Here is a 13,235-nt window from a genome sequence, read left to right on the forward strand (position 1 = left end):
TCTATACATATTAGAGCTACTAAAATCAATGTGCATTTATTATTAAAATATCAAGCTCTTAAATGGAAGTTTAAATATTAGATCTGTCTACTCACAGCCTAGGCATATAATATATAGAACAAAGCCCTGATTTGTGAATTTTATCTTTTATATTTTCTTAGTAAATAATAAATTAAATAAATTTATACTGAAGTAAGCATAGACAAAGGTGCACAACTCATAGCTTATGCCTGTTTTAAAATTTATCTCCAGTAATATGCATACTTTCCTTAATATAGGCCCATTTAATTAGACACTTAAAGAATGTGGAAAGCAGGAAATATCTGTAAATTTTTCCTTGTATGTAATTATATGCTTTATGTTAATGATTAAACTCTGTGTTTATGGATTTAGAATTCTGGCTGAAGTTTTTCTTTTTATGTGTTTTTAAGGCTCCACGGTTTTTAATGTTCTCAAAGGCGTTTTGGAGGTGATCATTGGTGTGGTGACTGGGTTGGTTCTTGGATTTTTTATTCAGTATTTCCCAAGCAGTGACCAGGTAAGAAATGATCTGTGAGCACGTTGTGCTGTAAAATGTCATTAGAGAAGCATTCTAGAACACTCTCCTGAAAGCTGATGTGAAGTATGTGATTTAGAAAATGGTTCACTATTTTAACACTGCTCATTGCGATATCAGTGCTGCCCATGAGGCTTAGGAAGAGGGTTAGATGTAAGGTTTGTAAGACAGTCCTGGAATTTTTTTCTCCAACTTTTATTCTGTATGCTTCAAATTCTACTGCAAAACAAATAATGTCAGTTCTAAAATACTATAATACATATCTTTGTATTTATTTTAATTTTATTATTGAATTTTAATTTTATTATTATTCATGATACTTAGCTAAATTAAGATATGTAATGGCTTTGGGAGCTCTTTTTTAATATCAAAATACCTTAGACTCTAATGCTATCAAATAGACCTAACATCTCATCATAATATAGTCCAATATTTCTCACCAAAGATATCAAAGTTCCTTACTGTACACCATGATTTCTTTTTTTTTTTAATTTATTTTTTATTTTACTTTACAATTCTGTATTGGTTTTGCCATACATTGACATGAATCCACCACGGGTAACCATGATTTCTTAATAGTAGCAAAGATTTTGTTTCCTTTACTCTCCTAAGTCTCTTAGATAAAGATTAAAAGTCTTTTTTCCCTACAAGAACTGGCATTATTTTGAGATTTCAGAGCATTTTGAATAGAATTAGAAACTTACCTAACCTAGAACTTTAAGTAAGAACATTAACACTATCATTACTAGAACGTATATTGGTTTGAATTTTTACTATGCTCCAAAAAACTCCATTTGAAATTGTCTGTAAAAGATTTTATGAATGAATAAAGGAAAATTATAGGATTTTCTAATTAAATAATAAAATAAGGTGAAAATAATAGCTTACTTCCTGTGTATAAAGTGATGTGGTATGTACAATCAAAAGGCCACTTATTCAGTATAGCAGCCACTAGCTATATATGACCACCACAGATATAGAACAGGGTGGGGATATGTGTATACATACAGCTGATTCACTTTATTGTACAGCAGAAACTAACACAACATTGTAAAGCAATTATACTCCAGTAATAAAGTTAAAAAAAAAAAAAAGAACACTACTGCAGACAATGTAGATACAGAAATTTCCATTGTCACTAAACGTTCTGTTGTAAAGTGCTGATCTAGGGCACTCTATACAATAACTCATGAAACAAGTATTATTAATATGACCATTTTACCAATGAGGAAATTGAGGCTTAAAGATGAGGGACTTAAGCAAGGTCACACAGCTAGAAAGCAGTGAAGCTGGGAATGAACCAGGTTATCCACCGCCAGAGCTTGCATGCCTCCAAGCCAAATACTTCTAGAAGCCTGCCTGCCTTCTAAAGTGATCAAGAAGCTTAAAAGGTCAAACAGGGAAAAGTGAAAGGAAAGAGGTACACATTTCTAAGACTTTAAAAATCAACAACAAAAAACTACTCTCACTTTACAGTCTTTTAAGCTTCTTGATATTCAGATTTAGAAATAAAAACCAAGAAAGCATCAAATTAAAGAGTAAACGGAGAGCCTAAAAATCATAAAGATGGCATATCTTTAGCCTTCACAGAATCCCTGTGATGTAGCTGCTTTTTGGGAAAGAGGAAGAAAATCTTGGAGAGTTTAAGTAATGTGGCCAGCCACACACACCAATGGTGCCAAAGCTAAAATTTTAACCCCGGACTCTCTGTCCCCAAAGCCCTTGTGCTTTTTTCTGCTGTTGCATTTAGCCCTGAGAAGTTCTGCTTTGATAACTGCAGAGAAGGATAGCTGGTATTCCTGGAAGAGGAACCTACATTTATACGTGTGCTAACTCTACTTTTACTAAGGAAAAGAAAATAAATATTATGTCACACACTTAATGTGCTCAGACACAGACATATTTCTTTTCTACTAAGTCCTGAATATGGGAAAATCAATACTTAGAAATCAGTTGCATGAAATAACTGAGCTAACCACCCTTTTTCCTCTTCTAGGACAAGCTTGTGTGGAAGAGAGCATTCCTGGTGTTGGGGCTGTCTGTGCTGGCTGTGTTCAGCAGCACGTATTTTGGTTTCCCTGGGTCAGGAGGACTGTGCACGTTGGTCACAGCTTTCCTTGCAGGCAGAGGATGGGCCAGCACAAAGGTGAATTTATCTTGAGCTCTTCTGCTCATAATTACTTTCTGATCAGATTAATTTTTTCTTTCCAGATATGTTCTTACCATCAAATTAATGAAACTGCTTAGTCAGAAAAGCTAGTTTCTATGCATTTGTAAACGTGTACCTGAGTTCACACATGCACATGCTTTTCCCTTTACATACAAAACTGTAACTTAATGTCTTTACTTAAAACTGGTATACTTACTTAAAATCTATCTTGGTCCTATTTCCATGCTGCTTTCCTTATCCTATGTAAGTGCTGCAGAGTATTACATTATATGGTTGTGCTAGTAGTAGTGTTAATTGCTAAGTCATGTCCAACTCATTGCAACCCCACAGACTATAGCCCTCCAGGCTCCTCTGTCCATGGGATTTCCCAGGCAAGAATACTGTAGTGAGTTGCCATTTCCTTCTCTAGGGGATAGTTGTGCTATACTCTATTTATTTGCTCTCCCTCTAACAGACATTGGATAGTTTCTAATTTTCTAAGGTAAAAAAAGTTGCTTCAGTAAAATGCTCTTGCATATACTATATTTCATAAATGCAGGGACACTATCCAGTCTTATTATTCTGTATGCTATCAAGAAAGAAAAAGAATGCTTCCAATTAAACTATGATGTAACATCCTAACATCTTAAATATTCAGTGAGAAGAAATTTAACAAATTATTATTTGAGTTTATAGGATAGGTTTCTAGAAATAGGATTGCTTTTTGAAAGACTGCACATTGATACTTTGATAATATCAATTTGCCCCTTTAAAACATTGTACCAAAAATAAAAAATAGAAAAAAATAAAAGACTGTACCAATGTACGTTCTCACCAATAGCATATGAGAGAATCTACTTCTCTGATCTGTTTTCAGTCATCAGATACTGTGCTAACCTAATGGGTGAGAAATGTACCTCATTGCTGATCCAATTGTATTCCTTTATGAGTGAAACTAATCATCTTTTCATATATTCACTAGCCAGTGTATTCAAAAGCTTATGCCTGTTTTCTGTAACATGGTTTTGGGGACTTCGCTGGTGGTCCAGTGGTTAAGACTCCACACTGCCAATGCAGGGGGTGATGGTTCAATCCCTGGTCAGGACGCTAGATCCCACATGCTGTGCAGCACAGGCAAAAGGTTAAAAAAAAGAGAGATTACTTTGTTTTTTTTTTCCCATTTTCAAGATAATTAAGATTATTTGTTTTCTTTTTTTTAGTTCTTTGATAGAACTTGTTTTACAACTTGGAGGATAATTGCTTTACAATGTTATATTAGTTTCTGCTGTACAACAGTGTGAATCAGCTATGAGTATGAAAGTGAAAGTGTTAGTCTCTCAGTCATGTCTGACTCTTTGCAACCACGTGGATTATAGCCCACCAGGTTCCTCTGTCCATGGGATTCTCCAGGCAAGAATACTGGAGTGCCATCCCCTTCTCCAGGGGATCTTCCCAACCCAGGGATCTAACCGACGTCTCCTGCATTACAGGCAGATGCTTTACCATCTGAGCCACCACAAACTCCAGCCATAAGTATACAGTTATTCATTTTATTAATATGTATTATGGAAATTAGATGATTGTCATTTATTTGGTTTAAGATACATTTTTGTAGATTTAACCTTGACAGGATCATATGCTATTCAGTTTAATGAAGAAATTAGATATATGTCAGTTCAGTTCAGTTCAGTCACTCAGTCGCGTCTGACTGCAACTCCATGGACTGCAGTATGCCAGGCTACCCTGTCCATCACCAACTCTCGGAGCTTGCTCAAACTCATGTCCATCGAGTCAATGAGGCCATTCAATCATCTCATCCTCTGTTGTCCCCTTCTCCTCCTGCCTTCAATCTTTCCCAGCATCAGGGTCTTTTCCAATGAGTCAGTTCTTCACATCAGGTGGCCAAGTATTGGAGTTTCAGCTTTAGCATCAGTCCTTCCAATAAATATTCAGGACCAATTTCCTTTAGGATGGACTGGTTGGATCTCCTTGCAGTCCAAGGGACTCTCAAGAGTCTTCTCCACCACCACAGGTTCAGCTGGGTCATTCTTACTTGGAGTTGCTTGTGATTTGCAGCCAAATAGTGGCTGAGACTGGACTCTGTCCCTTAAGTTCTTTTTTATTTTTAATTAATTTATTTTTTAATTGAAGCATAATTGCTTTATAGAATTTTGTTGTTTTCTGTCAAACATCACCTTAACTTCTTAGTGGTAACCTTTACTCAGCATTATAAAAGAAATTAGTAAAGAGAACAATTTTATTTCTGAGTATGAAACTACTATTTCATACTAAATTATAAAACTTATTTTATATTAAAATTTAATATTTTAAATATATAATTTAATTTTATTATAATGTTTATATATAAAATAATATTAATTTTATTTCTGAGTCAGAAAGCAAAGGAAAGAAAAAAATCATTTACAATTTCTCTACCTAAAGCCAACAGTGCTGTAAACTACTGAAATATTTTAGCTTATTTACTTTCATTTATTCAATAGGAAGATTTTCAAATATGCTTATAGTAATTTTCTTCACATTGAATTTTACAGGAAAATGCTTTCTTTGTCACCTCTTCAAAATTATTCAAAAGTTACAACCAACTCATTATATTAAACTGTCATTGGTAAAAAGAGGGAAAGGAGCTAAGGACTGTTATTGTCATTGTGTAAGGCATTATAGTAGGCACTGAATATCCTCACTTATTTTCACAAAAGAAACTTTGAAAAAGTATTACCATTTCAATTTTATAGAGATTGTAAATCAGAAGAACTTAAAAAAAAATCATGTCGAGGTCACAAAATTTAAAAGTGGTACTGGTATTTAAGCTCAGGTTTGACTCCAGAGCAACTTGTACTACCCTGATTGTACAACTGCAGCATCATTCCACAGGGCACATTTTTATATTTTGACTCCTATTTGAGTCAAATTGAGACACATATCAAATATATTAAAAACATACTTCTAAACTTTGTGATTTAAAATTAAATCTCTCACTTCATAAGTGATAGGATTTTGAAAAACAAAGAACCACAGCATTTGGAATAGAGCAATAGTTTTAGCAGCAGGGGAATCAAGGGGCACACCGATCCCTCTAAGTGACCACTAGCTATGGGCACAGAAGACCAAGAGGGAAAGGCAGATTTTGCTGTCAGTTACACTATTTTCCAATATATAATGTGGGTTATATAGAAAAGATTGTTATAAACCAAAATGGAGCGTCTGTTTGAGTGCCTGTGTCATAACTTTCGGAGAATTATCTGCAGCTTGGTTGATTACATAAAGTCAATGTTAATCCACAACCCAGTGAAAGAACTAGGTACCTTGTTTTTCATATATACCTCTGTTCACTCTCCTATGTGTAATCCCTTTATACACACACACACAAACCACAATGCACATACTCATTCACACACACACACGTAGAGATGCCCTATAATTTTTCTGAAACCATTTCCTTACAGTTAGATATTTAGGTTATTTCCCATCTCTGCTATTTTTAACTATGCTAGAATTGTGTTTCTGATCATTTCCTTAGGGCAGATTCCTAACAGTGAAATTTGGGGGTCAAATAATATGAACGTGTTGAGGTTTCTGACACACATTACCAAAAAGCTTTCCAGAGAATGGTAAAAAGAGTATGCCTTTACTCTTCTACTGGTGATATATGAGGCACCTTTATCATTACACCCTCATCAGCTTAGAATAGTTTCACAGGCTTAAGCAAGCGTCAGAGTCACCTGGAAGCCTTCCTGGGTTAGAGTTCTGGGCCCCGCCCCCAAATCTCTGACTTAGTTACAGTGAGACTTTAGAATTTGACTTTAATAAGTCCCCAGGTGATACTGATGGTGCTAATCCGGGACCACATTTCACTCAGTTGTGTCCGACTCTTTGCAACCCCATGGACTATACAGGCCATGGAATTCTCCAGGCCAGAATACTGGAGTGGGTAACCTTTCCCTTCTCCAGGGAATCCCTTCTCCAGGGGATCTTCCCAACCCAGGGGTCAGACCCAGGTCTCCCGCATTGCAGGTAGCTTCTTTACCAGTTGAGCCACGAGGGAAGCCCAAGAATACTGGAGTGGGTAGCCTACCCCTTCTCCATCAGATCTTCCCAACCCAGCCATTGAACTGAGGTCTCCTGCATTGCAGGCAGATTCCTTACCAACTGAGCTGGTAGGGAAGCCCCACATTTTGTGAGCCACTGGCTTAGAAGATTATTGTTTTTAACCTTTAGCCATGCTGACAGATAAAAAGTGGTATCTTGTTTTGTTTTATGTTTCTTTGATTAATTGTTATTGTTCAGTCACTCAGTCATGTCCAACTCTTTGCAACTGCATGGACTGCAGCATGCCAGGCTTCCCTGTCCTTCACCATCTCTGGGAGCTTACTTAAACTCATGTCCATTGAGTCAGTTATACCATCCAACCATCTCATCTTCTGTCTTCTGTCATCCCCTCCTCCTGCCTTCAATCTTTCCCAGCATCATGGTCTTTTCTAATGAGTCGGCACTTTGCATTAGATGCCAAAGTATTGGCACTTCAGCATCAGTCCTTCCAATTAATATTCAGGATTGATTTCCTTTTTAGGATTGACTGGTTTGATCTCCTTGTGGTCCAAGGGACTCTCAAGAGTCTTCTCCAACATCACAGTTCAAAAGCATATTTTTTCATATACTTTGCCCCTTGTATTTTTTATTTTTCTTTGCTAGGTCTTTTATGCATTAACTTCTAAAGGTCTTTTATGCATTAACTTCTAAAGGTCTTTTATGCATTATCTTCTAAAGGTATTTTATGCATTGATTATTGACCTATAAGATATATATACACATATACATACATCTATATATATGAAGTTAGCTTTTTGTGCCTTTTTATATCATTCATTTTTTAACACAAAGATATACTTTCATGTGATCAGATCTACGACTCTCTTACTAGGACCTTTCTTCCAAAGTATTTTTTTCCCCCTTAAAGATTTCTTTCCAAGTGAAGTTTTACATACATTTATTCCCTACTATAACCTTGAAAAGTAGATATCAGATCATTTTACAAATGAGGACACCAAGGCTTAGAAATACTGGATACAGTGCCTAACATCACAAAACCAGTAAGTGGCAGAGCGAGGATGAGAACACACCATTTGAATATGCCGAACTGTTTCCCTAAAGAAAGGAAAACGAATCTTCACTGAATCACTTTTGTGGCAGGCACTCTCCAGAGCAGCACAGCATTATAAAAAGAACATAAAATTTAATTTAACAGAGACCTTGATTCCAATCCTGGTTCTATGACTCTTGAGCTGCATAATCACCCAAAGGTCACCTACCTTCTCTAATACTCAGTTTTCCCAACTGTAATATGAAGAAACTAATAACAACATCTAAAGAACTGTGGCTATTTTATGGGGAAATGGAAATGAAGCATTAGTAAACATTTGTTAAAAAAAAAAAGCATTTGTAAAAAACATTTTATAAAATATTTTAGATTTTCAGAGTTTAACTCAACTACATTATTGCTATAGCAATAAATGCTAATGCTAAAGTTTTGAGTTAAACTTTGAAAATCTAAAGTATTTTAGAAAATTCACTTGTGCCTATAGTTTCTGATGTTATTTCTTACTTTCCTCTTTGTTTTCCATTTAATCATTCATCTTGCCATCTGTTGTATTTTATTCAAGTACACTCACCTTTTTTAAGTCTCTGTGATCTATTTTTTCATCTATTTTCAAATTCAGTTATTCTTGATGACCTTTATAGTTATGGAGGTTTGTTTTCTGTTTTTGTTTTTTTTTTTTTTGGATGTTCTGAATACTGAATTGTTCTTCTAAGAAGAGAAGTATCCACTTAAATAGACATTTAACCTGTGATGAAACTTTCATTTCTCTTAACTTTCTCCTTTTTGTTCATCCTTGAAAATGATTTATATTTTTGAAGATTCTTACCATTGGTACATAGAGATATATAAAGTGGCCTTAACTTTTAATGAACAACACAATCTTCTGGCTCATCTTCTTCTTTTTTTTTTTTTTTTTTTTTTGACTGCACTATATAGCTTGTGGGATCTTATTTCCCCAACCAGGGATTGAACCAGTGCTCTTGGCAAGGAAAGTTCAGAGTCTCAGTCACTGGACCACCAGGGAATTCCCTAGCTCATCTTCTTTTATAAGTATCTTATTTCTGTGGCTTGATTCTCTTTTATAAATAAACTTATTTTGGTTTTGAAATTATGAAAAATCCACACAAAAAAAGCTACATTGTGACTCTTCTCCCTTCCTTTTAAAAATTTCATAATATATAAGCCCATATCTGATGAAGCCCATATCCAATTAGTTTGAAAGTGTTACAGTTAAAAAGCGAAGCATGGCCTTTGCCTACAGTTTAGAAATAAAAGTAATTTGATAGGGAAAACTCTTTAGGACTTCTGCTCTCATTGGAGTTCTGAATATATGAAATATTGAAATATTTTTGAGGACTTTCCTTAAGCAATTTAGTCCTGTCAACAAAAGCCTAAGTAAAACTAAGATTAATAGAGTTAAATTTCATTCTTTATAACTAAGTATCAACTAAAGTCTGAGCTTTAGCTATGATATACTCTAAGAATTAAATTCAAAAGTAAAATTTAAAGATATGTGGAATGTTGGCAACTGGACATTTTTTGGCAGAACTAGAAATTGTCATTAAATGATAAAGGATCTTGGATGTCTTTTAATATAAACCTCTACTTTACAGATGAGTAAAATGAGGTGCTAAGGGCAAGTGACTTGCAGTTAATGGGTGGCAGAATTTGAACCTAAATCATCATCTGATTCCTTATGATATGGAAGCATAACTTTTTTTTCATGATATAGGAATAGAACTGTATACATAAATCAACTGACCCACTCACATATGCTGTCTTTGAACATTGATAAGCTAAGAGAAATAGAATCTTCACCCTAATAAACATATCAGAAATAATAATGAAGAAAATAGAGAAGCAATGTAATCCTCTGTCAGAGTTCCATACAGATATGGAAAATGTGTAATTTTAAGGGTAAAACTGTGGACCAAAGATATAGATTCGTAATGTTGACTGGAAAAAGTCTGTTAAACGTAAATTCTTGGGTACTGTAATGGGCACTGCTAAATTGCCTTACAAAAAAAAAAAACAAATTGTCAGTTTGCTCTCCTACCAATTAGGCTGAGTGTGCTTGCAATCTTGCAAATATTTTACATTTTAGTTTTTTTTTCCAATGTGGTATGCCTTCCCCCAAAATATGGTATATTGTTTCAACTTGTGTTTCTCTGATTACTGAGTTTCAGTGTCATGCTTTGAGGCCATTTGTGTTTCTTGTATGACTACTTGTATATTTGCATTGCCCATTTTTCTACTAGGGTCTCTATCTTTTTCTTAATGATTGGGTATTTTTCCTTATCTATTACACATAGTACAGTTATTTTCTCTTGGTTTATCACTGTTTTTTTTATGGTTTTCTTTGCCACAGACACTTCAGTTTTACGTGGTCGATTGTGTGAGTCTTTTCCTAGGATGTTTGAATTAAGTTTTATAAAGTTATGCTCAGATCAACCAGGATCTTTTAAGGAGAGAGAAATCACATAGTAACTGGAATAGGGAAGTTTATTATTAATCATCCCAGGGATCAGTTAACAAGGGGTTGGCTTGTAAGATGTAAAGAGACCCCTTAAAAATATAGGAATGTGTGCTGCTCTTATATACTCAGTTGTATGTGACTCTTTGCAACTCCGTGCACTGTAGGCCACCAGGCTCCTCTGTCCATGGGATTCCCTAGGCAAGAATACTGGAGTGGGTTGCCTTTTCCTTCTCCAAGGGATATTCCCGACCCAGGGATTGAACCCACATCTCCTGTGTCTCCTGCAATGCAGGGGGACTCTTTACCTGGTGAGCCACTGGGGAATAGTGGCTAGAAACTGCTAGGGTGGAAATAAACCATACCCTTCTGCCTCCCCCTCTCACCTCCCTACTCCCAACCTCAGTGCTGAGAATCCAGACCTGGTCAGAGCCTTGGTCACTGGATGACAGAGAAATCACCATGGCACCCTGCCTACAAAATTTACTAGAAATCTACTCTCCAAACTCAAAGGAAATCCACCCATCAGGGTACATGGAAAGGTATATTGCCCATGGGAGGCGAGGATGAAACCACCCTAGAAATAGCCTGGGGGAAGCTGACGGCCCCATGAACTATAGGAGCCTGGTACTGGAGAAGACACCCGGGCTGCAGGAGACTTGTACTGGAAGATCTTGGCAGGAGGAGCCACAGAAACCAGGAAGGGCACCTTCTCTTGTAATAGCTTTCAGCCTCTCTACTGACAATATTTAATATAGTTCAGTTCAATCGCTCAGTCATGTCTGACTCTTTGCGACCCCATGAATTGCAGCACACCAGGCCTCCCTGTCCATCACCAACTCCCGGAGTTCATTCAAACTCACATCCATTGAGTTGGTGATGCCATCCAGCCATCTCATCCTCTGTTGTCCCCTTCTCCTCCTGCCCCCAATCCATCCCAGCATCAGAGTCTTTTTCAATGAGTCAACTCTTCGCAAGAGGTGGCAAAAGTACTGGAGTTTCAGCTTTAGCATCATTCCTTCCAAAGAAATCCCAGGGCTGATCTCCTTCAGATTGGACTGGTTGGATCTCCTTGCAGTCCAAAGGACTCTCAAAAGTCTTCTCCAACACCACAGTTCAAAAGCATCAATTCTTCAGCGTTCAGCCTTCTTCACAGTCCAACTCTCACATCCATACATGACTACTGGAAAAACCATAGCCTTGACTAGACAGACCTTTGTTGGCAAAGTAATGTCTCTGCTTTTTAATATGCTATCTGATCATAACTTTCCTTCCAAGGAATAAACGTCTTTTACTCTCATGGCTGCAGTCACCATCTGCAGTGATTTTGGAGCCCAAACGAATAAAGTCTGACACTGTTTCCACAGTTTCCCCATCTATTTGCCATGAAGTGATGGGACTAGATGCCATGATCTTAGTTTTCTGATTGTTGAGCTTTAAGCCAACTTTTTCACTCTCCTCTTTCACTTTCATCAGAGGCTCTTTAGTTCCTCTTCACTTTCTGCCATAAGGGTGGTGTCATCTGCATATCTGAGGTTATTGATATTTCTCCCAGCAATCTTGATTCCAGCTTGTGTTTCTTCCAGTCCAGCGTTTCTCATGATGTACTCTACATATCAGTTAAATAAGCAGGGTGACAAAATACAGCCTTGACGTACTCCTTTTCCTATTTGGAACCAGTCTGCTGTTCCATGTCCAGTTCTAACTGTTGCTTCCTGACCTGCATATAGGTTTCTCAAGAGGCAGGTCAAGTGGTCTGGTATTCCCATCTCTTTCAGAATTTTCCAGTTTAAAGTGATCCACACGGTCAAAGGCTTTAGCATAGCCAATAAAGCAGAAATAGATGTTTTTCTGGAACTCTCTTGCTTTTTTGATGATCCGGCAGATGTTGGCAATTTGATCTCTGGTTCCTCTGCCTTTTCTAAAACCAGTTTGAACATCTGGAAGTTCACAGTTCACGTATTGCTGAAGCCTGGCTTGGAGAATTTTGAGCATTACTTTACTAGCATGTGAGATGAGTGCAATCGTGTGATAGTCTGAGCATTCTTTGGCATTGCCTTTCTTTGGAATTGGAATGAAAACTGACCTTTCCCAGTCCTGTGGCCACTGCTGAGTTTTACAAATTTGCTGGCATATTGAGTGCAGCACTTTCATAGCATCATCTTTCAGGATTTGAAATATCTCAACTGGAATTCCGTCACCTCCACTAGCTTTGTTCGTAGTGATGCTTTCTAAGGCCCACTTGACTTCACATTCCAGGATGTCTGGCTCTAGGTGAGTGATCACACCATCGTGATTATCTGGATCATGAAGTTTTTTTTTTGTACAGTTCTTCTGTGTATTCCTGCCACCTCTTCTTAATCTCTTCTGCTTCTGTTAGGTTCATACCATTTCTGTCCTTTATGGAGCCCATCTTTGCATGAAATGTTCCCTTGTTATCTCTAATTTTCTTGAAGAGATCTCTAGTCTTTCCCATTCTGTTGTTTTCCTCTATTTCTTTGCATTGATCGCTGAGGAAGGCTTTCTTATCTCTCCTTACTATTCTTTGGAACTCTGCATTCAGATGCTTATATCTTTCCTTTTCTCCTTTGCTTTTTGCTTCTCTTCTTTTTACAGCTATTTGTAAGGCCTCCCCAGACAGCCATTTTGCTTATTTTTAATATGGTACCAGCTGGCAAAGGAGAACTATTTAAAGGGCCCAGCTCCATTTCTGCAGAGAAACAAGGAAAGGCAGATTAGGAGCCAAATAGCAATAAATTAATAACTGGCGCAGCACTTTGTTATACCTGGATTGTGCTTTTGTGCATAATTTGAGATAACCATAAACAACATTTTTTTATAAAGGTAAAATTGGAAACAAAGACCTGTAAATAAAGAAATTATTGAATAAACTATAATATTTCCATACCACAGATTACTATGCAGTAATTATGAGGTGAGT

At 36.7% G+C, this 13,235-nt stretch overlaps 1 protein-coding gene across 1 annotated transcript in view; it reads left to right on the forward strand.

Moving 5' to 3' along the window:
- SLC9B2 (solute carrier family 9 member B2) overlaps positions 1–13,235 on the forward strand; it is a 63,391-nt gene that overhangs the window by 35,709 nt on the left and 14,447 nt on the right. Inside the window, exons 9-10 of the mRNA XM_040237758.1 lie at positions 432–538; positions 2,553–2,702. Coding sequence (XP_040093692.1) covers positions 432–538; positions 2,553–2,702 — 257 coding nt within the window. The remainder of the gene's footprint in view (positions 1–431; positions 539–2,552; positions 2,703–13,235) is intronic.

This window comes from Oryx dammah, unplaced genomic scaffold (genome assembly GCF_014754425.2).
Source record: "Oryx dammah isolate SB20612 unplaced genomic scaffold, SCBI_Odam_1.1 HiC_scaffold_3, whole genome shotgun sequence".
In the NCBI taxonomy this organism is placed as follows: Eukaryota; Metazoa; Chordata; class Mammalia; order Artiodactyla; family Bovidae; genus Oryx; species Oryx dammah.